Consider the following 25,835-nt stretch of genomic DNA (forward strand, 5'->3'; position numbering starts at 1 on the left):
AAAAGCGTTTTTTAGCTGCTATGCTTTTAAGGGAGGTGGAGTTCTAATGATAATACTCAAGGTGAGAAAATATAGGGCTCCATTTGTGCCTTTCTTCTGCCGCTTTGCCATTGCCACCTCTGTCGTTGCGGTTGTTGCCCTCTATTGCTGATGCCAGCCATGCTGCCGACGCCTCGGCCTGTGCTGGCTGCTGCCCTGTCTTGTCTCGGGTTTTTGGGCCTTAGTGTTCTCTTTTTTGGATTCGTCTTTTCTCTTTCTTTTTGCTGTTTGTTCTCTCTGCGCTTCAACCTTGCTCTTGGGTGTGTGGGTGGGTCCGATGAGCTACAAAGTTAGTAGCTCAAGCCCTACAGCATCTTGGAGCTTATGGACCATGCTTTTCCCGGATATTGATTGCTTATAGAATCACTGACTTTTCAGATAGGTGCTATGGCATCTAAGTCAGCAGAGAAAGAGGCGTCCAAAGGAATGAAGAAGGCTAAAAAAAATTTATAATGAAAGAAGTCAGCCATTTCGCAGATGCTGTCGAGCAGACGATAGAGTGGTTCAAGCAAGGGAAATGTTATGGTTGTGGTGAAGTTGGGCACATCTTGGGAAGTGTTCAAAGGAGGAGGAAGCGCCAGAAGACAAGCAATGAAGGTGTGACAAGAATCTCCTTCCATACCGAAGACTTGTGCCTCTGGACCTCTCGTTCTCAAAGCTGGCTTTTAATCCTCACAGTCACAAGTATCTGGTTGATTGGTGACTAGGACTCTATAAACAGATGACTTTGTTAGAAAGAAGATGTTTGAGAAGAAAACAAATTTGCTAGCAAATAAATTTAGATGGATCTTTGATGCTTCTAAAGGCATCTACACGGAGGTTGCAAGCTGTATTAGTGCATGCCTTGATAATTGGGTTTCACAAGATCTCACTCTATAAATCATCTTATTGGGTACAAAAAAGAATCTAAGAAATCACCTACTCACTTTGACCGCTACAACCGCTACAATCTATGAAGTATCATCGATTGGCTCATCAACAACTCCTTCATTTTAACCTAGAGGTTTGTGATTTGGATAGATGCAAGGTATTGCTATGGGATTTTCTTGCTCTCTTGTTATGTGCAATTTTTGTTTGGCATATTTTGAATACAAATGGTTCACCAAACATATGTCTACTAAAATTGAATTTGTCACCAGACTCCACAAAACAAATGATGTTATTCTGAGCCATCTTTCAATTAATCTTTAAATATCACCGCTTTTAGTTATAGAATTAATGGCTCTTACAACAACTAGTGGAGCAGTCTTTCTTAACTTAAGCTGTATATGGCTGCCAACATTTGGAAGGTTGGGCTGGTAGAACTTATTGATTGTTGCTATGACACAACATGGCAAACCAATCTACATGATCTCTCTCTCTCTCTCTCTCTCTCTCTCTCTCACACACACACACACACACACACACACACACACACACACACACACACACACACACACACACACACACACACACACACACACTGTGGTACTATAAATACTTCAGTTCTTTTTTCCCTCCTCCTATATAAAATTCCCCCCCCCCCCCCCCCCCCCCCCCCCCCCCCTTTCTTTAACACTCATGGGATACTGACTCATAACATACCACTTATGGCCTATGGGACTATGCCCTTGCATAACAATTCTCTCCTAGAAATGGGCGAGAGTGAAAACGCCGGGCTCTCATTACAAATGGTAGGTGGCCTGTGCATCCTGGCTATGGATCTCCCCTTGCAAGGCTTTTTGTGCATCACTTGATGACGCTACACAGCAGGGCGGCTTGCCTCTCCCATCGATCACGCTCAGGAATATGCAGCCCAACCTCTATAAATAAGGTGAGGGTGCACCTTGCCCCTCACTTAGCCTGTGTGTATTTCTTTGTTGTTGTTTTGCTTCAGTGTTCAAGCTATGGAGCTCACTGCTCAGAATACTCAGGTTTTTTTCTAGGCCTTTTTTACCTCACGCCTGTGCCGAAAAAAATCTCTTTGAACTTTGGTTATCTGTTGCTTCTAAATAGTAAAACAGTTGGGTGGTACTACTTGCAGTAGCTCTCATAGCATAGCGTTGGACTGTATAAACAAATCATTTTTTTAGGGGATTCTACTTACTAGTTTGTTTTGGCAGTACTCTGCGTAGATTGGTTTTTGACAGAAAAAACGCTGTAGCCCTTAGATATTGTAGCAAGGCATTTTTCTGATTGCTAAAAAACACACCTAATTGGACTTATTAGAAGGATTGGGCGGATTTACTGTCGACTGGTCTTTTTTGAAAAAAATTGTGCATCATGGGTTCTCTTGGCTTGGCTCAAGCCGCTGCAGGTCTTGACGTTTGCCGACCTAACTAAGGTTTTTTGTTCAAAAAAGAGAGGGCTCTGTTTTAACCGATACAGGCTTTCTTTGGGCTCTGTTTTAGCCGACACAGGTCTTTTTTGCAGGCCTAACAGTAACCGGACATTGCAATTGTTGTGTATGATGACTAATCACTTGAGATAAAAAAGATAAGTATATAGCTAATGCATTTTTAGCTTTGGCCTGAAGAAAAGGCTGGTGATTTATTACCGCACTGAATGTGAATGGAACCTTGGGTTTTCTAAAAGCTTGTTTTGGTGATAAATTTTTGTCCGACACCTGCACGGATACGTCTGGCTTTTCTGTTTTATGAAATATGGCAACACTTGGACTTTTACATTATACCTTCCCTCATGATCTCATATGAGGAGAAGGTGTTAGGGTTAGCTTAACCCATCTAGCACCTATGATGGTGGAAACTTGAAAGTATCTTGGCTAAAATAAGGCTGAACACTGTCGAACTGTATGGGATGCTAAGGACTTAATGAGAAACTTGAAGTTTTTGAAGGTAAGTATATGGGGATTACTCTCAGCTTTGGCGTAAAAAACTGGCCTTTGGCTCATGACATAAAGTTCCACTGAAAAAAAAGGTTTTTTTGATACTCTATTTTGATTGGTAAGTATATGGTTGCTACTGTTAGTTTAAAGCATGGCTACCGAGCTATGGAGAAATCTTGGGAGGTTGAAGGTAAGTGTATTGCTGGTACTCTCAAACTTGGCATACATACCGAGATATGGCTCGAGAAATGAGGTCCCACTTGGTAAAAATGGAGTTTTACGATACTCTATTGATTAGTAAAGTATATGGTTACTACTATGGGCTCAAGCATAGCTACCAAGCTATGGCTTAACAAATAAACCTCACTATTCTATTTTTTTTTTTTTCTAAGGAAAACTCTTGATTCTTGGTGGACTTCACCACTTAGATTAGAAGGTAGATTGTACCACTGATTTTTGGAAGAAATATGTAAAGACTGCTAAAATCTAATAACCTAGCTTGTCTAAACTAATTAAATTCTGTAAGATGGACATGGATAACAACTGATATGGTCCATTGATACCTGTAAGACACATCCAAGGCTAACTGAATTGTTGTCTTGTTTGGATGGATGTAGGTAAGGGCAAGCAACATTACTGTGATGAAATACCCACCGAAGAACGGGGAAGTTCTTTTACTACTAACCTTACTGAAAGAGGATCTCTTTCCTACAATCATTGTACCTAAATAATTATGATACTGAGTTATTTTTGTACATATCAGTTCATTATTCCTTGGCCAGCTGTCTTTTGAATGTAAAAATTCAATTATGTCTTATTAGTTAAGATTTAAACAGCTACATACACACACACACATCCACACACACTTTGTCACTTCCATCTGGCTAGAATTGTCTCATCCAGCTACACACACATTTATGCTTATGCTGTAGCTGTTGGTTATAATGTCTCGTGGGTGATTACCTTGAGTATTTATCGTGTACTTCCCTTAATGGTTGTCTCTGGTGTTAGCTATGAGTTGCTGAATATTTTGTCTTGTAAGTGATTACCAGATGTTGGTACTTGGGATTTTTCTCAATGGATGGTAGTCTTTACCTTTCTCTAATGTATATATTTGTCTCACGCTTTGCTCATTGGAGCTGATGGTTACATTGTCTTATGGGTGACTTTTAGACCTCCTATCACTCACACACACACACACACACACACACACACACACACACACACACACACACATAATCTTATGGCAATATGCCTTGTTGAGTTCATAACACCCCTTGGTGGGAAACCGGCCTTGGTTGTGAGGACTTACCGTGCTACTTGTTCTAATCATATGCCATGGGAACTCACCTTATTTGGATTAGTATTTTGGGTTGGGGGCTCTTTGTGTTGTACTACCACCAACTGCTTTAAATGTGATGTACCAATTGTAACTATCTTCTTACTCCCTCTTGAGCTACATTGGGGCCGACCTTTCTATCCTTCTCCTTTTTCCCTCTGCACATATCAATATTTGTTGACTCTGAAGCTGTATGGTAGCAGAACTTTCTGTATTGAGCTTATCCTGTCTGACCTTACCTCCTAGAACCAGCCTGGGATTTGGATTTTCTCCCCTACGTCGATGCTAATGCAATACTCACAATGCTAATGCAATTCCGTGTTCCAGCCTGCAACTCGGCCGATGCGCTTACTCTGGTCTCCTTTTCCCTTCATTGAAATGACGATTCTCCTTCCCACCAGTACTTGGTGTACCCAAGCTATGGCTATGGATGCTTTCTGCCACAAGACAGACACCACGTGCCAATAGAAAAGAACAGATTGAACAGACTTTTAGCACTTCAATAACAACTGAACTGAGAGAGAGAGAGACGACACGTGACACGGAGTGGCGGAATTCCACCCCAGAGAGTATTGGCCCCAAACCTTGGCGCCCCTTTCGGTATTTCTTTATATTGCATCAACTCGGTACAAGCCGGTACTCCAGACTTTGCACCTTCTCCAAGTATGCCAGAGAATGAGCCCTTTGCACATATTTAAAGGCCCTTGGCCTATGAAAAGCAGTTTACATGAAAAGCCTTCAAACTCATCAGCTTCTGGTCCAAAAGCAATGCCAAAAAGCTGCCAGCGTAAATCACGGAATTCCGTACAACTGCCACGTCAGCACTGTCAGCGCGTTTTGCGGAAATCTGCCACGTCAGCAGAAAATCCGAAAACTGCCACGTCATGAGCTGCTACGTATGTATATGGGTCCGGCTTTATTTTAAACCTTTATGTCACTTGGGGCCCCATTGGACGGGGTCCCCATAAGTTGGTAGGACTTCTTCTTCTGTTACTTGTTCTTCTTAGGGTTTAGGCCCCTCGGCCGGCATCTGCAAGTTGGCTCCATTCTTCAGGGCTTTGACACGTCAGCAGTTTGTGACATCCCCCCTTCTTGAAAGAATGTAATCGTCCGCGATTACAACATATTTGCAAAACAACTCAAGTTAGCTCAAAAATTTCCGAGGGTCATTCCAAGGGACAATTAGTGGAGCTCGAAAAGTCGATCGACTTGCCATCCTGAAACCTGCATCAAAAATTAGGGTTAGGTTCCTTCCATAAGGTCGTAGACAATCACAGCATGGTCCATCAACTCTTGGACAAACTGTGTTCCTCTGGCGGCGATGGTAGTCCCAAGACATTGCAATCGCACTGGACCTCCAAGGTTATCAGCTCGAGAAGAGACATCTACTGAGAGATGTCGAGAAACTTCAAGTTATAATTTGCTAGGGTTTCCATGGCAAGCATTTCAAGATACCCCACTCTGCCAGAAGTTGCACTCCGAAGGAAGATGTCAGAAACCATATAACTTCGGGCAAATTTTTCCTTGAAAGCTTGCCAAGTCCTTGGAGTGTGCGGCTTGGTAGCTATAGACATCAACATCTGCATGGCACTGCCTCTGAGAAAAACAGTGACTCGAAACAAATCTTGGCTCCTTCTTTGCAAGTGATCTTTTTGGCGTATGCCCTGTAAGACATGAACAATGAAGACGGGAGCGCGGCCGATGCGCGATGAAGGGTGGGAGTGCCTAATAAGTCCGGGGTCGGGTCCCAAAGATACTTCAAGTAAAATTCCAATAGCTCTGTATGCTCTTTTGTAGGACCGGTATGCTTTCAGAAAAGCACACGCCTGATGCGATCGGGGCCCGAAGATACTTCAAGTAAAATTCCAATAGCTCTGTTTGCTATATAGCTCTGTCTACTCTTTTGTAGGACCGGTATGCTTTCAGAAAAGCACACGCCTGATGCTCTGATACCACTGTCACAAGACAGGCACCACGTGCCAATAGAAAAGAACAGACTGAACAGACTTTTAGCACTTCAATAACAACTGAACTGAGAGAGAGAGACGACACGCGACACGGAGTGGCGGAATTCCACCCCAGAGAGTATTGGCCCCAAACCTTGGCACCCCTTTCGGTATCTCTTTATATTGCATAAACTCGGTACAAGCCAATACTCCAGACTCTGCATCTTCTCCAAGCATCCCAAAGAATGAGCCCTTTGCACATATTTAAAGGCCCTTGGCCTATGAAAAGCAGTTTACATGAAAAGCCTTCAAACTCAAAAGCTTCTGGTCTAAAAGCAATGCCAAAAAGCTGCCAGCGTGAATCACGGAATTCCGTACAACTGCCATGTCAGCAGTGTCAGTGTGTTTTGCGAAAATCTGCCATGTCAGCACTGTATGCGGAAAATCTGAAAACTGCTACGTCATCAGTTGCTACGCATGTGTGCGGGTCCTGCTTTATTTTAATCCTTTATGTCACTTGGGGCCCCATTGGACAGGGTCCCCATAAATTGGTAGGACTTATTCTTCTGTTACTTATTCTTCTTAGGGTTTAGGCCCCTTGGCCGGCATCTACAAGTTGGCTCCATTCTTCAGGGCTTTGACACGTTAGTTGTTTGTGACAATCTCCCTTACGCCGATGCTATGGCAATACTCACACAACTTCCTGCCATTGTCTACATACTCTTGCATACCATGGTGAAATATGGATTCTCTTGCTGGATTCTGTGCAGACTTTGAGGTGTCTCCTGTTGGCGATGACTATTTTCTTGTTGGTCTCGAAGTTGCTGAGGTGGTCTCCACTAGCTGATGGGTTGCCTATTTAACCAAGGTGATGGTTTTCTAACCCTCACTTAGCCTTGTTTTCCTATTTTATTTTCTTTAAAACATATTTCAAGTTAGAGTGGATGATGGTGGCTTCATTGAGGGGCAACATGGTGATGATGATGATGCCCGCTGCCTCTCAAGTTCTATTCTCATACTTGGTTGATGATTATACCAATTGTTGTAATTTACTGTGGTAAATCTGGTGATACTGTGAAGGTGATTGCTCAACTGGCTTTTGGCTAACAATAAATCTATCGTAATGTCTGACTAGATGCTGAGTGTTGCTAAAATTTTCAACTGGTTTGGTTAAAATAATCCCGTCTTGGGCATATTTAGGGGTGTAGTAGCACTCACAAATCATGTCTAAAGCAATAGCCGTAACCTGCTTCTGAAGGTTTACCTAATGGCCTCAAAAACCAGGTCGAAAACTAATTTTACAAAGTATGAAATGTATACCTAACTGGCTTAGTGCTAAGGCTTTGGAGGAAGGGGTCTTTCCAAATGGTAGTTGGAAGAAGCATCTTTTGGATTGCTGAATCACAAAAAACTGTATGCCATACTTAAAATGAATTGTCCTAGCTCCCAAATCTGACTGAATGTATAATTAGATTTTTTAATGCTGGCTGTTGCTGATTTTTCACTGAGTTTTCTGATAAGGTTTAATCCTAGCTTGGATAATTATTTAAATTACTTTGTCAAACTACTATGCATAAATGGGGTAATTATTTATTTATGATTTCATAATGATAGTCACAAACCCTGCTGTTTACAACAGTTATTGGCATATAGCTGAACTGAGAAAATGGGATATTTTTTACCTCGGATGTGGATGTTACCTGGACTAAACTATTGCTTAAACTTCTGGGAAGTGGCTTGCATACCTATGGTTGAAAGGTTAAAATAGCTACTTAAACCGGGTTGTTTTGCATTAGCTCTAAAAGAAACTTTTTTAATACTAGTTTGATACCATTTGGTTACTGATTTACTTAAATTTTGGTGAAGCTTTTCTGATTTTGGAGAAGCTTTACTGGTTTTATACTTCGGAGTTTCCTAAACTCGTAGCTGGTGTTTTGGAGAAGCTTTACCTGGCTTTTTCTTGTTATACCTGGCTGACTGATGAATTCTGTTATACCTGGCTGCTAGGACTTTTTTTGAGTATCTAAACCTTGGACCCTTGCTGGATGGCTGATTGGATTGGATTACATCCTCGACCTTGCTTAGAAATTTTTGATTATTCACTGTATTTAGCTATAATCTATGCATCTAATTTTTTTTTGGAGAATTTGACTTACCTATGAGTGGCTGATACTCTACCTATGGTGGCTCAGTTAAGGTTAACAAAGCCATATGCTTTGACTTTCCAAACAAGTGGCTGTAGATTACTGAAATTTTGGCCAGAAATATATTAATGTGCCTTTCAACTATCCCCATTTTTGATGGTCTTCTGGCTCTTGAAAGTGGTCTTCAAGACATGATAGGGTCGTAGTGGAATTTGACATAAACATTAGGTTGGAAACTTAGTAATTTTTGTTGGCTGTAGTCTTAACTTATAGTTTTGACTTTGGCTATTACTAGATTTTTGATTGATAAGGTTTTTTCCTGAACTATTTCCTCAGCCTATTTTTTGACAAACTATTGGCTCTTTGTTGCCTTTTGTACTATTCAGTTAGCATCACTTGAGACTTTTGAGAAGTAAACTGACTTTTGTCAAGTCTTTACCTGAAAAAAATGACATTTGGACATTTTAACATATGGCTTTAAGTTGATAAACTGGATAATCCAAGACCATAATGAACGATTACTCAAAACAAACTTTAATAGACTTAATTTAATTGATAGTGGTTATACCACTTGAATGAGAAGGGGGTGATGGCCTTCTGATCCACATAACAACCAAAAATATTTTCTGCAGTGAGAAAGAGGCATACCTTATCTGGTTTATAAATCAAAAAGTTACAATCATGATTTGAATACATAATTTTTTTTAAGGGGATCTTTCTGACACTTGGATCAGAAGGGGTGGTGGCCTTCTGATCATAATGAGTACACTTTTAAATTAAGGGGAACTTTTGACACTTGGATCAGAAGGGGTGGTGGCCTTATGATCATACTGAATACCCTTTAAAATTAAGGGGAACTTTTGACACTTGGATCAAAAGGGGTGGTGGCTTTCTGATCACTATCAAAACATATGGATATACATTTCTTTTGATTATATACTTACTCTTCGATGGGTTGTTAGTCTCCTAAGTACTTTGCACTATTTGATACTCTAAAAAGGATTGTAAGTTTAAGCTAAAAAGATTTTAAGTAGGACATGGATAACAACCGATAGGTTCATTGACAGATGTAATACGTATTCAAGGCTAACGAATCTGTTGTCTTGTTTTTATGAATGCAAGGAGCTTTTTGGCTTAGGTGCTATCTGTCATTGAAGAACCTGGCCTCCTCTACTTTAGAACCATTTTATTTTACTATCTCATGTATAAAAGCACTAGAATGATACTTCATTCTCGCTTTGATGTACAAAAATGAAATTAAGACCGAGTCATTTTTGTGCTAATCTCTGTCCTTTGTCTAAAGCGAGTTGTCTTTTGAGCTTTTATGTTCTTTTGTGTATAAGTTAAAGTTTAGTACAGTAACACACATTCTAAACACAAGGTTCTTTTAGAAAACTGGAAGACCAGGACGCTCGCTTTAGAAATTTTTTTGTCTATAGACTTTGATTGACCAATAGTCTGTAATTCCTTGTTAGGTTGACATGTCTTAGGTGGTCTTTCCTTGTCTATAGATTGGATTCTTGCTCACAACTATTGTAGTCTTTGACTCTACTAGTTTTAGGTTGCAGGTTAATCTTACCCCCCCCCCCAACACACACACACACACACACACACCCTTTTTGACTGACTCGAATATCTTAATGCTGTAATGCTTGCCAAATGAGTTTATTTCTTTTGCAAGTATAATTCTTTTTAAAGAGGTGGTACCTGGCCTTAAACACAGAGCATCAGGTCATTAGAACAGACCGAACAAACATTTTGATAAGGTCATTGACGTTGAAGAGGTCCAAAAATGATTCAAAAGGGAAACAGAAGCAGAAGCCTGCTGGTGACAGCAACAGAGGAAAGAGGTAAGCAAGTTTAAGTTTTGATTATCTCTGTGGCAAAAGACTGGTGATATATCTATGTCTTCACTGTAGGCCTGCAGAAAGAGCCGCAGATGACAAGATTGTGTCAAAAAGAGCAAATACAAGTTCTGGATTAAGCAACAATAACAGGAAAGGTACAAGTAGCATAGATCAAAACTAGAAGGGTTTATTTTACCTGTATGGATTCATATACAGTGCTTCTTACCAATGCAGAGAATGGCGGAGCTTGTCCAACTACAGAGAAAGACTTTCAAGGCTACACTGTTGAGAAATTAAGATCATTGTTGAAGGAACGAAACCTGCCACGGACAGGCAAGAAGGTATATTTTAAGAGGTCAACATTTAGATGTCTGCTCAAACTAATGCATCATACTTCTGTGTGGGAAGAGTGTAGGTAAAGCTAAAGAGGTCAAATATATGAAATGTCACAGCAAACGTTTGGTTTGCTCTGATTTAAGGAAGTGTTCTACTTGATGGGAGATGACATATGACCTTGGAGTGTGCTGACAATTACTGTTTTCATAGCCAGCGGTTTGCTTACTTTTCTTACTTTCGTGATATTCGACTGTTCTTCATTATAAAACAGCATGTAGGAGTTCAGTCTTATCATGACCTCTTAGCAGGTATTTGAGAAATTTTACTGAACACACATTTATGCCTAAGCTTTGAGCTACTGCGGGCACCTGCCAAAAGCATGTTATCACAATTAAGTCACAGTATTCAATTTAAAGAGCTGGCTAAGGCACACACTAGGTAGGCATTGAATACTATGTAAGGGGTTATTCTAGACTTATCAGTGCATGGGAACTATCCCAGTTGATTTAATCAACATAGGCACTCATACCCAAGACCCCCCGGGCTCCATCACTGATGTATTAGAGTGAGGTCAATCATTTTTCTCTCACTATTGTCTGGACGGTTGTTTTTATAATTCAAGATCACAAACGCATATTGGCTGCAAAACTGGAATTGAGGATGAAGCTCGAGGATGTTTTTAGAAATTGTACAAAGAGAAGAAGTGTTCTCCAAGCTTGTCAATTAAAGACCTCTGGGCTGCCACTGCTATTGCCATTGAACCTTTATTTGATGAGGACATCAAGTTTTGAGTGTGTGATCTGACTTCGAGTTTAAAACAAAAGCCCTTCGATTAGCAGAAATAAGAAAATTCGAAATCAATGCGATTTCCATGGAAGAAAAATGTAGATATGGAATTTCTAGTGTATATCTTTGGACTTCCTCTTTTTCCGAGAAAGAGATCGTTCCATTAGTTAATAAAACTGCCCATAGGGCTACAATCACCTCTACTAGAGAGGTCTATATCAACAGCAAGGGGAGACTCTTTCAATGAAAAAACAAAATATGTACAATGGGGGCTAAATCATGAGATGGGAGGAGGAAAGAGCCACACAGGTGGACGGTAGTGCCATTTGGGTGCACCCTCGGCCATGGCGAAGGACCCTGGGCGCCAGAGTCGCAAAAAAGCCTCTCTGCACTCCTGCATGCGGTCGGAATTGGCCTCGAGTCTCTTGAACTGGCCCTTGAGAATGTGGATCAGCTCCAACCAAAAATCACGAACAATCTCTGCCGGTGGAATAGGGCGAGCCTCGAAGATGCGGAAGCAGCGGGCCCACAAAATGAACCAGAGTGTCGGGCCACAAATGAGCTCCCAACACACCTCTCTCTCAGTGCATCACTCCTGGGGGGTAAGCTTTGTGGCAAGTTGAAGTGTAGGTCGACCCCCCTGGATCACTATCATCGTGCTGGTGGAAGCCAACTCAAATTGGAGCGCAGGGCCTGTAAGAGTGGACCAGGTTGCAGCTCCCCAAGTGTACTGCCGAGCTGTGGAAAGAGCTGGCATTAGCGAAGAATGTGAAGCCAAACCTGTTGTGCTACGGGGTAGTCCCATAGACAGTGTCGCTGACTCTCCAAAGGATGACCACAAGCTGCACAGGGTGCCGAAAAGCCACTGTGTACTAGCCAGCTTTCAACTGCTGTAGCTCTGAGTGAAACAAGCCACTGGAACAAAGTGACTCTCCTCGGCTGTCTGGAGTCCCACAACTGCTCCCAAAAACTTGACAGGAACTCAGCCGTGAGACCCTCCTATTGCCAATGAAGTGCTGCAGTAGGACGAGCCTCTCTCCGTGCTGCCAGTATGTGACGCCATAGTCATAGGGGACGCCCTTTTCCGGGCTTCTCGTCCCCACTTGCCGTCCCGCCCTCTTTTTTACACTAAAAATCCATTTGAGCCCCGTCCCGCGTCCTCCCTTCCCCGTCCTGAAATGCGTCCCTTGTGACTATGTTGATGCCTCAGTCGAACAATGTATTGAAAGAAAGGGATCCCAGGGTGGTTGTATGAAGAGAAGGGGTCTCTCCAAAACCACTCTCTAGGGTCCCACTGCACTTGTGCAAGAGGGCAGCTCTCCCAAGCCCAAAGCCTCCAGTGGTGTAACAAACTTGGGCACCCCAAGTCTAGAATATGTCACGACACGAGAGAGAGATTCACTTGAGACACTTCACAAACAAATCACAGTTCAATTGAGTCGACACGGCCCGACGTAGTTCCGTGCCAAGAGAGATTGGCCCCAAAGACTGACGCCCCTTTTGGTATTTCTTTTTGTATTAATCTTTGAGCAAAGTACAACTCCCGCGGGTCGTTAACTCTCAGACTCTGCGTCCAGATGCCTTGAGAAGTGAGGCCCTTGGGCTTCTTTTATTCTTACAAAGGGATGCCAAAAGCAAAGCCCCCAAAAGTAGGAAACTCAAAAACAGTGAGTCCTAAAAGCAACCGGCGCTAAAATGAGCCAAAAGCAACTAGCGTCAATTTCGGAAAATCCGTACACCAGGCCACGTCAGCATGTCACCGCAAAAAGCTGAAATCCGTACGCTGTGCCACGTCAGCATGTCAGCGCGATTTTTGGGAATTCGTACAGCATGCCACGTCAGCCTGTTCGTACGCTGTGCCATGTCAGTAGTCGTACTGTCCGCTTGTCCGTACTGTCCGCAGGTGGTCATGCCACGTCATCAATTTGTGACGTACCCCTCTCTTGAAAGAATTGTCATCGCCCTTGATTACGCCTGCAAAACAGACAGAGGCTACAAACCAGTTCAGCAGACACTAACTCTAAGTACCGACGCACTAGACACGACATATCTAGTACTTGTACAAAGACAACAGTTACATCACTTCACATGACATCATCACATGACAGATCATGTAACAAACTTGGACACCCCAAGTCTAGTGACTCAGCAGAGATTCACTTCAAACTTAATCACAATTCACAATAAAGTCGACACGGCCCGCCGTAGTTCTGTCCCAAGAGGTATTGGCCCCAAAGATTGGCGCCCCTTTCGGTATTTATTTTTATTTTAATCTTTGAGCAAAGTACAATGAGCCTGCGGGTGCTCACTCTCAGACTGTGCGTCCAAATGCCCTGAGAAGTGAGGCCCTTGGGCATATTTATTCTTACAAGGGATGCCCAAAAGCAGAGCCCCAAAAGCTTTCATACTCAAAAGCAATTGATCTCCAAAAGCTTTAAACTTAAAATCAAAAGTTCCTAAAGCAACTGATTCCCAAAATCTACCAAAAGCAATCGGCGCAAATCACGGAATTTCCGTACAGCTGCCAGGTCAGCATGTCAGCGCAAATTGTGGAAATCTGCCACGTCAGCCTATCGGCGCGTTTTCCGGGCCTGCCAACAGTGTAAATGTGTCCGGGGGTCAGCCACGTCACCAATTTGTGACAGATCAATCAGAGAAAAATTCATTCCAAATCTCAAACCATGACTGCCAGCAACTCATTTAGTGTTAGATTTTCATTCGCCTCCAGATGCTTTGCACACTGTCTACAGGCTCCTCACCACTCATGTGCACTGGCCCTTGGTTGTGGGTTGGCACCTGCTAGACAGGGATCTCAGGCACACTTAGGATTGTTAAGCACATTTCCCATTTTAGACCTGTTTTGATCACATATTCCCCCATTTATATTGGAGGGTCATTTTAGGTCTTTGGGCTATACTAAGGATTATTGCCCTTGTCTTGTCTTGTACAAAGTTTGCCATCTGGAGTTATTGGGTTGCCAGCCTTTCCACCATTTGTCTCCTCTCTCTCTCTCGAGCAGGATCTATATCAGCTATTCTTGAGTCAGGACTTGCGTGAGGCGTGGCAGCTCTTTCATGAGCAGTCCCCCCCCTGCTATTTCCTCCACAGAGACTTGGGGTCAGTACGCATCATCTTTGTACACAGTACCTGGACAGCCGCCCCTCCCCAACCCCCCCAATGGATGCCCACACGCATGTGTCTTTTTCACCGCTGAGATGGTGAAGAAAGCTATTGACAGGATGAAGACTGGGAGAGCATATGATCATGATGGCCTAGTCGCTGAGCATTTCATGCATGCCAAAGACCTACTAGCAAAGCTTCTAGCAGTTATGTTCAACCGTGCCATGTGTGAGGGCCTACCGGACACTTGGAGCCTATCTACGATCGTACCTATCTTCAAATCAGGAGACCCCATGGAGCCTGGGAATTATCGCACTATTATGATTGGGCACACACTGGCATGGTTGTATGCATCCATTCTTGAGCAACAGTTGAGTAGATGGGCAGAGAGGGAAGGAATACGTGCAACTGGGCATGCAGGATTCAGGAGAGGCTTCTCTACTCTCGACCATATCCTAACACTCAGGGCCATCATCGAGGAAGGCAGATCTCATGGGCGACGGATCTATTGTAGCTTTGTGGACTTCCGCAAAGCTTTCGACACGGTACCCAGAGCTAGACTGATGCGCAGATTATAGGAAATGGGAGTACCCACAGAACTCATTTGGGGGATCATGGCATTGTACGGATCAGTAGTAGGGCATGTACGCACCCCGGAGGGACTTTCTACACCGGTTCACTCCACTATTGGGGTGAAGCAGGGCTGCCCGCTCTCTCCTACTCTTTTCGGTATGTATGTGGATGAGGTTTCTGACTACATTGACAGCGATGGGGATAAAGGTGCTCAGTTGGCAAGGACATGGATTCCACTTTTGTTATATGCTGATGACATAGTGTTGATCTCCGAATCCCCAGAGGGAATGCAACGTCAATTGGATGCTTTGCATACGTTTGCCCACGAAAGTGGTTTGTCTGTCAACCTGGGTAAAACCAAGGTTATGGTGTTTAATACCACCCCACAGTGGATCAGGAGGTCAGCACCTACATTCACATACGGCTAGGAGATTGTGGAGTACACAGACGCTTACACTTACCTTGGAGTGGTTTCTAGCGGACCTGCATTCTCACTCAGGAGAGCAGCAGAGACCAGACTTACTAGAGCCCACGGAGCATTGGGTAGATTGTAGAGGATGTGTTCGCAGGTTCAGTTTCAGGAGCCCCGGACGAAGCTCTGGCTCTTTGACACCTTGGTGGCTTCAACATTTCTCTATGGAACCGAGATATGGGGACCTTCACTGGATCACCACGGGAGGCCGGGTCGCTCAGACGGATGGGGGAACATGGAGAAACCTCTCGTCTCTATGATCTCGCGGCTCATTAGAGCCAAGGCATCAGTACCACGGGCCATTATCCGAGCAAAGCTAGCGGCCTCCCCACTTGTGGTGGAGGTGCTCACCAGATCAGTCTCCTTCATAGACCGCACATGGGAACTTCCTAGAGACAGATATGCTCGCATAGCACTTGAATCCTCTTGACAGTTAGCCATACAAGGAGATACAACCTGCTGGTATGGGGAGATGACATCATGGTTTCGGGCACATGGGTTCAGCATAGACAGGCTGCCACCATTCCATTACTCATTGGATGCACCATCTCTCACTCTTACACAGTCAGAGATCACCAAGCTCATCCGCCAAGACCTGACCCAGCTAGACACCAGGAGGACATGGATACAACCAGCACAATAATTGGGCACGAAGATGGCTTTCTACAGAGACCACCTTCTCCAGCTTACGGAAGATGGTTTTGTGGCGAGACCCAGATACATGGATACCCACTTGTCTCATGGATACAATGTGCTATTGGCCAGTTACGCACATCTTCTCATCAGTTGCGGATTGAGACTGGGAGATACAGCGGAGTACCAACAGAGGACAGGACATCCCCCTTGTGTAACATGGAACCTGAGACAGAGCTACAGTATACATGCCGTTGCCCCGTCTACTACGAGATATGAGGCCGCTTCCATTGCTTGTTCAGAGAGGGTTTTGGACCACTCTCAAGAGTCATGGGATACGAAGATCAGAGATGTCTGGGTTTGTTCTTGCTCGAGCTGCGGAGAGACAGAGATAGCTTGATGAATGGCGAGGCTAGCCAGTCTCAAAGACGAATCACAGACTTCTTTAGAGCAGACACGGGACGGCCACAAGAGGCACTCCCACAGCAGATCTCCCCTTAGTCTCACACCAGAGGCACATTGATTGACCGAGCGATTGAACTGGGGAAATCTAGGCGCCCGCGACTGCGAAGAACAACACAGCATCGATGGAGGCTACGACAAATATTCGGAGCACGCTGGCCAGGCATGCACGACGCCCGGTCAGACTACTAACCATGGAGGAAATTGATGAGATTCGCCAACGATCGATGCTAGATCTCTTGTGATTCAGCTATCCCAACAAGCCGCCCATTTTTTGCTTGGCTCACATCGACCAACTTAGGACCCCATAGTATAGATCTTTGTTTTGTACTGTTGTTAGGTTATTTTGTTACTCTGACTTTGTATCAGATCCACCACTTTGTAACTTTCGGGTCTCATAGGTCATTATGGCCTTTTGAAGACGTTAATAGAACATTTCATTTATAACATTCCTCTCTCTCTCTCTCTCTCTCTCTCTCTCTCTCTCTCTCTCTCTCTCTCTCTCTCTCTCTCCCCCGCTGCCATTGTGCTGCGCTGCGCTCCTTGCCCCTGTGCACCCGCACCCCCTGCGCTCATGCTCCCTTGCTCCCTCTCTCTGTCGCGCTGCCCACCCTGCTCCCTCTCTCCATCGCACTGCCCCCCTCCCCGCTCTGTCTATCGCCCCCCTGCCCTGCGCTCCCGCTCTCTCTCTCTCTCTCTCTCTCTCTCTCTCTCTCTCTCTCTCTCTCTCTCTCTCTCTCTCTCTCTCTCTCTCTCTCTCTCTCTCTCTCTCTCTCTCTGCCCGCCCCGCTCCGTCTGTCTATCGCGGTTTAATTTTTTTGATAATTTTTTCAACCTATCTATCGTCTATCGTGCCCCCCCCCCCCCCCCCCCCCCCCCCCCCCCCCCCTTTTTTTGACTCTATCGCCTAGTGCTGCTTCTCTCTCTCTCTCTCTCTCTCTCTCTCTCTCTCTCTCTCTCTCTCTCTCTCTCTCCCCCCTACCCCACGCGCTGTCCCCCCCCCCCCCTCTCTCTCTCTCTCTCTCTCTCTCTCTCTCTCTCTCTCTCTCTCTCTCTCTCTCTCTCTCTCCACTACCTACATTCAGTTCAGTTTTGTATCAGTTTTTGTTTCATTTGTCTTTCCGATAGACGGATGACATACACACCATGTACATTTGATTTGTCTCATAGGCCGATTTCGGCCTGACATAGACGTTAAAAATCTTTCTTTCTTTCTTTCTTTCTCTCTCGCCCGTACTGTATCTCTATCGCTTCCTTTTAACACTATCGCCCGTACTCTCTCTCTCCCTCTCTCTCTCTCTCCTCCCCCCTACCCCATGCGTTGTTCCCCCCGTCCCCTCTCTCTCTCTCTCTCTCTCTCTCTCTCTCTCTCTCTCTCTCTCTCTCTCTCGTCCGTACTCTATCGCTGCCCCTCCCTTGCCATACCTCCTCGTGCTCCCCCACTCGCCTAGCTAACGCGCCCGCTGCTAGTGTGGGTGCACATGTACGTTTAGTGACTCCTTTGCGGACGGCGATCAAGCATGAGGAAGCTGAACGATAAAGCCGACCCCCTAGAGGATGCCATTCAAAAGTGCAAAGAGGAAATGACGGAGACCATTACCAAGATGAAGTGCAATCTCTTGGGCACAATAAACATGCTCGAAGGACGCGTGCTGATCCAAGAGAGCAAGATAAGTATGCTGGAAGACCGAGTGACGACATGAAGAGATTGCGTCACTCAAGAAAGATCTCGCCGAAGCACGATCAAGAAACACACTGGAAGAGGGCGAACTGCAACCCTCAGTAATCGAAGAAATCAACACGATCAAGGAGCAAGTACGGGCCATCTAAGAGGGAGAACAACAACACAAAGAAATGACGACTTCTTGGGTGGATGTTCTTACCAAAACTCAACAGAAGGCGGATGAAGCCGAGAAATGGATCAAGGTGGCCAAGAAAGGAAAAGGCAAGGAGATAATGCGCACGTCCACACCCACTATCATTAATCAGACACTAGAGGAGGAGCAAAGAAGACGGGTGCGTGCTTTACATGTGAGAATTTGCGGTCTTAAAGACAAAGGCAATGTGGACGAAGAAGTAAAAGAACTCACAGCCTTTATGGGGGTTCATGAGCCGACGCACACAAGGGCATGGAGAGTGGGAAACATAAAGAAAAATGGATCAAGGTGGCCAAGAAAGGAAAAGGCAAGGAGATAATGCGCACGTCCACACCCACTATCATTAATCAGACACTAGAGGAGGAGCAAAGAAGACGGTGTCAGGAGTTTTTTGGAGCAAGGGATTGCGCATATGTACATACACATGCATGGTGCATCGAATAAAGGATTGCCCATTTTCCATAGCCTGGTGGTTACGTGGGGCCCACATGTGTACAGGTAGGACACCATGTACATAGTGCATCGATTTTCATTATTACCAATACCAGTGTGGTTTTCTTACAATAATGAGGAGTTGGTAGCGCTTAAAACTTCTTGAGGAAGCTATCCGCGGGCCGACGACGTGAGGTCAACAGGTGCGTCAGATAGCATCTAGTGGCGTCAGGAGGCCGAACGGGGTCAATATTTGCATGTGGATGAATACGGACACAACGTGGGTGTTTTCTTGTGAGAGTTATGCAGAAAGGTCATCATTAGGACCACTTTTTGGGGCCACTTCACGTGGTGGCGAGATGCATTATTGGAAAAAAGCTGAGTGCCAGGTGTGCGAATGATGCAAAAAGGTGACAACTATGCACTGCGAGGTCAGTTTTTGGCCTGTTCGGGGTCCGTTTGAGGTCATCTAAAAGGCCAAGGGTGCCCAACTAATAAAGCTAAGTGTGAAAACTGAAAAAACTGAGAGAAGACCAGAAAAAACGTGGAGAAGAGAGGAGGAACAGCCGTAGGTGTGTTTTTGTCCATTTTGGAGCCTGTTTTGGCCCTAAACTGCTCATCCGAGGTCGGATTTGAGCACTTTGACATTGTAGACTAGGGTTTTGGGCCGTTCTGGACGCGATGGCGCTGTCCATTTTGCCAAATTCCTCACTCTTTTCCTGCTGTTTTTCTGTGTAAGTTTCTCCTATGAGCGAAGTCTCTGCTCTAGTTTGTGATTGTATCTGGCTTATTTTACCCATATTGTGTGAGCTATTTGCCCCATTGGTGTTGGCCCAAGCTCAATTGTATCTAAACATCAGAAATTCTCCTCTTTTGAGCTGAGTTTTTTGGGTGTGTGTGTGTGTCTGTGTGGAGTGGGCAAGTGGATAGTCTCTCTCCTCTCACTCCAGAGGTGTGCTCCCTGTCTCGGCCAGGTGTGTTGTGTAAGCCGAGTGGTGCCCCATAGTGTGTGTGTGTGTATCTTCCCAAGAGTGTGTGTCGGGTCGTTATAGAGGCGCTGTGTGTGTTTTCATCTCGCTCACATTCTTTTGGAGCCCCCACGGAGGATCTTCTTCGAGTACCTTCTGCTTCGAGCTTCGAGCTTCGAGCTTCGGGGTTACAGGTTGCAGATTACAGGTTATAGGTTACAGGTTACAGGTTACAGGGATAGGTACAGGTACAGGTGATTCACATAGGTACAGGTAGCTGGAGTACAGTGATATACTAGCTTTGGTGTCACTTGCAGTTGTTGTGGGAATGCATCACTTGGCGCCTATTTGAGCGCATTGTCTACTGGATTGTACGTTACTTGTGGAAACTGCCATTGTACGCATTTGTGGAGCCATACTTGGTTGTATTTGGCAGTCCCAACCATTTCTGAGACTTGGTCTGGAAGATAGTCATTTCTGAGACTTGACTATATGCGATTTGCATTAGCCTTCGTGTGAGGGTCGATAGCGTGAGGTTTTTATTGAGCTGGGGGATTCTCAAATGTGGAGATCCTTTCGGTGATACAGGTAGCTGGAGCACCCTTTTTGTGACCTCGCCATAGGCTATGTACTAGTGAGTCCTATTTGATGCTCGGGTTCTATTGTTGACAGTTTATGCATACATATACAGTCTATATTTTGGGTTCACACTGCTCTACTTCTGGGGAAACTTTGCCAAAATTTTTCCAAATTGTGATGGCTGGTTTTTTGGTCTTTTGAGCCATTTATGTTGTTATGCTGTTGAAATTTTGGCAAAATCAGAGGATAAGATAGGTGTTCCTTCTTGGGAGCTTCATGGTTGACTTTAATGGATGATCAAAATGGACCTCAATTCACTCCATTTCATTTAACTCAGAGAATTCAGATAAATGTTCATGTGTCCAGGAAGATTTTTTTTCACCAGCGCATAGTATTTATGTTCGGGCCAAGAAGATTACGAGAGATCCTGGAATGTCCTTTGCCTGTTGTAATTCCGATGATCAACTATGAAAACTCATTTGATGTGCATGTGTTTGTCCTTATCTAAAGCTGAGCTCCATTGAAGTTTCTGGGGATTGGGTAGTCAAAAGTCTTGGGTTCTTGCACGTGTGTTCGAAGGGGTTCTCAAAGCATTGTAACTTGGGTAGCCATGGCTTTCTCTTATCCGGAATTTCATGGAGGAAGTGGTGAAGATGCGGAAGACTTTCTGGAGCAAGTCGAGGTGGCATGCATAAGCAACAATATGTGTGATGAGGAGAAGATTTTGAGGCTATTTGGATTGCTTTTGAAAGATGAGGCCCGTGTTTGGTCATGGATTTGGAAGCTAAAGAAGCAGTGGCTTCTTCTTATGGTTTGAGTCTTGACAAGTTTATAGAAGCTTTTTTAGAGCGTTTCCAAGTTTTTGAAGATGCAAATGCAGTATGGAATGAGCTCAATGCTCTTAAGCAAGGTTCTTGTCAAGGTGTTGATGCCTATGTACACGGTTTTACAGATTTATGGACTCGTTGGTGTGTTGCTCTTAAGGATGAGACCCCCCCTTGTTCATTGAAGAAAAGTTTTTTTGTTGATGGTTTGTCACCTTGGTTGCGGTTCGAGGTTGAGTTGAAGAGGCCCGAGTATTTTGAAGATGCGGTATGCATTGCAAAGCACAAGGAATGGAAGTTTAAGCGTCTTGAGGAACATGGTATTAGTACAGGCATGCATGTGCAAGATGGATTTGACATGGAAGATGAAGTTAAGCCTAAGCAGGTGAAAAGTAGTCTATCCTATGATGTTTCTCGTTTCTTCCCAAGGTCTATTGTGAAGCGTAAAGAGGTCTTGCAGGTTGACAGGTTTTTGGAAGAGCCTAAAGAGGTGAGTAATGCTTTGGATACAGGATTGAAAAGTCTTGAAGAGGATGCATTGGCTACTTGTGTACCTTGTGATTCTGGGTGTGAGTGTGAGGTTGAGGTTATTGATGATGAGCATGTATCTTTGGATACTAGTTCCTTGGAAATTAGGGAAGAGGGCAAGGTTGAGAGCCATTTTGTAGATTTGTTGGATGTGGAGCCTGTTTTGAAGCCATATTTTGATGTATGTGCAGTGATTGAACCGATTTGTGAGCATGATGGTGGCTTGAGTTGTCTCTATCGGTTGGGTTGAATGTGGCATGCAATATTTATGCTTTCGGAACTCCAGACAGGGTGGATCTGTTAGTTGGATATGCCTATGGTGCATTTTGGTTGATTGTTGACAAATGTAGGTGTGGTGTTATGATGCTTCTTGTGAATCAGGTGATATGCCTTTGGCCTTTTGATCTAGGTGGAATGAACATCTACTAGTGCTGCTGCTGAGCATGAATGCTCTAGCAGGCTAGGGGGTGGGCAAATTATGTCAGGAGTTTTTTGGAGCAAGGGATTGCGCATATGTACATACACATGCATGGTGCATCGAATAAAGGATTGCCCATTTTCCATAGCCTGGTGGTTACGTGGGGCCCACATGTGTACAGGTAGGACACCATGTACATAGTGCATCGATTTTCATTATTACCAATACCAGTGTGGTTTTCTTACAATAATGAGGAGTTGGTAGCGCTTAAAACTTCTTGAGGAAGCTATCCGCGGGCCGACGACGTGAGGTCAGCAGGTGCGTCAGATAGCATCTAGTGGCGTCAGGAGGCCGAACGGGGTCAATATTTGCACGTGGATGAATACGGACACAACGTGGGTGTTTTCTTGTGAGAGTTATGCAGAAAGGTCATCATTAGGACCACTTTTTGGGGCCACTTCACGTGGTGGCGAGATGCATTATTGGAAAAAAGCTGAGTGCCAGGTGTGCGAATGATGCAAAAAGGTGACAACTATGCACTGCGAGGTCAGTTTTTGGCCTGTTCGGGGTCCGTTTGAGGTCATCTAAAAGGCCAAGGGTGCCCAACTAATAAAGCTAAGTGTGAAAACTGAAAAAACTGAGAGAAGACCAGAAAAAACGTAGAGAAGAGAGGAGGAACAGCCGTAGGTGTGTTTTTGCCCATTTTGGAGCGTGTTTTGGCCCTAAACTGCTCATCCGAGGTCGGATTTGAGCACTTTGACATTGTAGACTGGGGTTTTGGGCCGTTCCGGACGCGATGGCGCTGTCCATTTTGCCAAATTCCTCACTCTTTTCCTGCTGTTTTTCTGTGTAAGTTTCTCCTATGAGCGAAGTCTCTGCTCTAGTTTGTGATTGTATCTGGCTTATTTTACCCATATTGTGTGAGCTATTTGCCCCATTGGTGTTGGCCCAAGCTCAATTGTATCTAAACATCAGAAATTCTCCTCTTTTGAGCTGAGTTTTTTGGGTGTGTGTGTGTGTGTCTGTGTGGAGTGGGCAAGTGGATAGTCTCTCTCCTCTCACTCCAGAGGTGTGCTCCCTGTCTCGGCCAGGTGTGTTGTGTAAGCCGAGTGGTGCCCCATAGTGTGTGTGTGTATCTTCCCAAGAGTGTGTGTCGGGTCGTTATAGAGGCGCTGTGTGTGTTTTCATCCCGCTCACAACGGGTGCGCGCTTTACATGTGAGAATTTGCGGTCTTAAAGACAAAGGCAATGTGGACGAAGAAGTAAAAGAACTCACAGCCTTGATGGGGGTTCATGAGCTGACGCACACAAGGGCATGGAGAGTGGGCAACATAAAGAAAAATGGAAGCAGTGGAGAAACCTCAAAAGAAAGAGTACTCATCCTCCGCTTTCCCTCCATGGAAGCGAAGAAGTCGACCAACTCTTAAAGAGACTGGCATCTTCCTCGGGGATGATCTCACCCTCTCGCAGATCGCTCATATGTAGGAAGTAATGCCGGAGATTAGAGCGGCAAGGGGAAAAGGCAAGATTGCCTTTTACCGAGATGGAAAAGTGGTAATACTAGAGCGACGCTCCACATGACGGTGCGAGACTTATGGGACCACACTCAAAGTGGCTGCCTGGAACTGTAATGGATCTATGTGTCTTGATGAGGGTGCTTTTAAGGATAGCTTTACTGGAAGAGACATTATCTTTTACTCTGAGACACACCAGGCCCCTGGGCAATCCATGTCTCACATCAGTGGATACAGGTGGGAGACAGCTTACAGACAGGAGACACGCTCAGAGCACAGAGGGCGGGGCTCGGGGGGAGTGGCAGTGTTATTTAGAGAGGATCTGTAGCCACTGATACATATAGCCTGCAGGGATGAGCAGGCTAGGTACATGTGGGTGAGATTGAAAGCAGAGACAGGCAGATATCTCTACCTTGCTATTTGCTACTTTCCTCCGAGTACATCAGTTTATGCATCACCTAGAGGATAGTCCCCTTTCTCTATTTTGGATGATGACATATGGGAGTTCTCTAGAGATGGTGACATTATCATCCTAGGGGACTTCAATGCTAGGACTGCCCATCACCAGGCAGTGTTTTATGATACTTCAGAGGAGATGCTAAGAGAGCTAGATGTTGTAGAGACGGGCCTGTCCAAACTATCACACGATGTGGAATATACTGAGTATGGGCGACACCTGATAGACATGGGCACCACACATGGATTGGCCATCTTGAACGGCCTACAGAGATTTCCTGCTGCGGGAGGTTTTACATGCTTCCCACACAGACATGGAGCCAGCACAGTGGAATATGTCATGGCACAGCCGAATCTCATCTCTAGTATCCAGGATCTCACAGTTGGGCCCAGACCAGTCGGCGTGGCAGTGGATCATGCTCTGGTGTCGATGACCATCTCCTTCCAGTTCAGTGTAGCACACAGGCCACGGGTAGCAGCCCCTACTCGCTACACCTTCACATGGGAGACGGATTCTGTATACATGGACGGGATCTACAGACGCCTATGCATTGAGGACCCGGGGCGACCTCTGGAGGAGCTAACTACTATACTGACACAGACATTACATAATGCAGCAGCAGAAGCATACCCACACACCCGGCTTGAGCAGAGCCGCCGATCAGGGAGCATGCCTCAGAACAGCTGGTTCGATGAGGAGTGCCGCCAGACTAGAGCCAGACTTTAGAGGGAGGTGCTTTTGGGGGACGTCACTCACAGACAGTCACAGATTGACTTCCGACGCTTGGTGCGGCGGAAGAAGAGGGTTTTTTTGGCTCGACTCGAGCAGGATCTATATCAGCTATTCTTGAGTCAGGACTCGCGTGAGACGTGGCGGCTCTTTCATGAGCAGTCCCCCCCCCCCCCCCACCGCTATTTCCTCCACAGAGACCTGGGGTCAGTACACATCATCTTTGTACACGGTACCTGGACAGCCGCCCCTCCCCAACCCCCCCGATCCATGCCCACACACATGTGCTTTTTTCACCGCTGAGATGGTGAAGAAAGCTATTGATAGGATGAAGACTGGGAGAGCATATGATCATGATGGCTTAGTCGCTGAGCATTTCATGCATGCCAAAGACCTACTAGCAGAGCTTCTAGCAGTTATGTTTAACCGTGCCATGTGTGAGGGCCTACCGGATACTTGGAGCCTATCTACGATCGTACCTATCTTCAAGTCAGGAGACCCCATGGAGCCTGGGAATTATCGCACCATCATGATTGGACACACACTGGCACGGTTGTATGCATCCATTCTTGAGCAATAGCTGAGTAGATGGGCAGAGAGGGAAGGAATACGTGCAACTGGGCAGGCAGGGTTCAGGAGAGGCTTCTCTACTCTTGACCATATCTTGACACTCAGGGCCATCATCGAGGAAGGCAGATCTCATGGGAGATGGATCTACTGTAGCTTTGTGGACTTCCGCATGCTTTTGACACAGAACCGAGAGCTGGATTGATGCACGGATTACAGGAAATGGGAGTACCCACAGAGCTCATTTGGGGAATCATGGCATTGTACAGATCAGTAGTAGGGCATGTACGCACCCCTGAGGGACTTTCTACACCGGTTCACTCCACTATTGGGGTGAAGCAGGGCAGCCCGCTCTCCCCTACTCTTTTCGGTATGTATGTGGATGAGGTTTCTGACTACATTGAGAGCGATGGGGATAGAG

General features: G+C 45.1%; 1 protein-coding gene across 2 annotated transcripts in view; it reads left to right on the forward strand.

Annotated features, from left to right (window-relative positions):
- LOC147431954 (SAP domain-containing protein) overlaps window positions 1-25,835 on the forward strand; it is a 74,457-nt gene that overhangs the window by 40,773 nt on the left and 7,849 nt on the right. Inside the window, exons 3-5 of one of the 2 annotated variants that reach the window (XM_086494386.1) lie at window positions 10,016-10,142; window positions 10,212-10,294; window positions 10,374-10,480. In XM_086494386.1, coding sequence (XP_086350512.1) covers window positions 10,016-10,142; window positions 10,212-10,294; window positions 10,374-10,480 — 317 coding nt within the window. Of the gene's footprint in view, window positions 1-9,990; window positions 10,143-10,211; window positions 10,295-10,373; window positions 10,481-25,835 lie in introns of both variants that reach the window. The other variant, XM_086494387.1, reaches the window with a different exon arrangement.

This window comes from Adiantum capillus-veneris, chromosome 21 (assembly GCF_014529385.1).
Source record: "Adiantum capillus-veneris isolate H3 chromosome 21, ASM1452938v2, whole genome shotgun sequence".
Taxonomy (NCBI): domain Eukaryota; kingdom Viridiplantae; phylum Streptophyta; class Polypodiopsida; order Polypodiales; family Pteridaceae; genus Adiantum; species Adiantum capillus-veneris.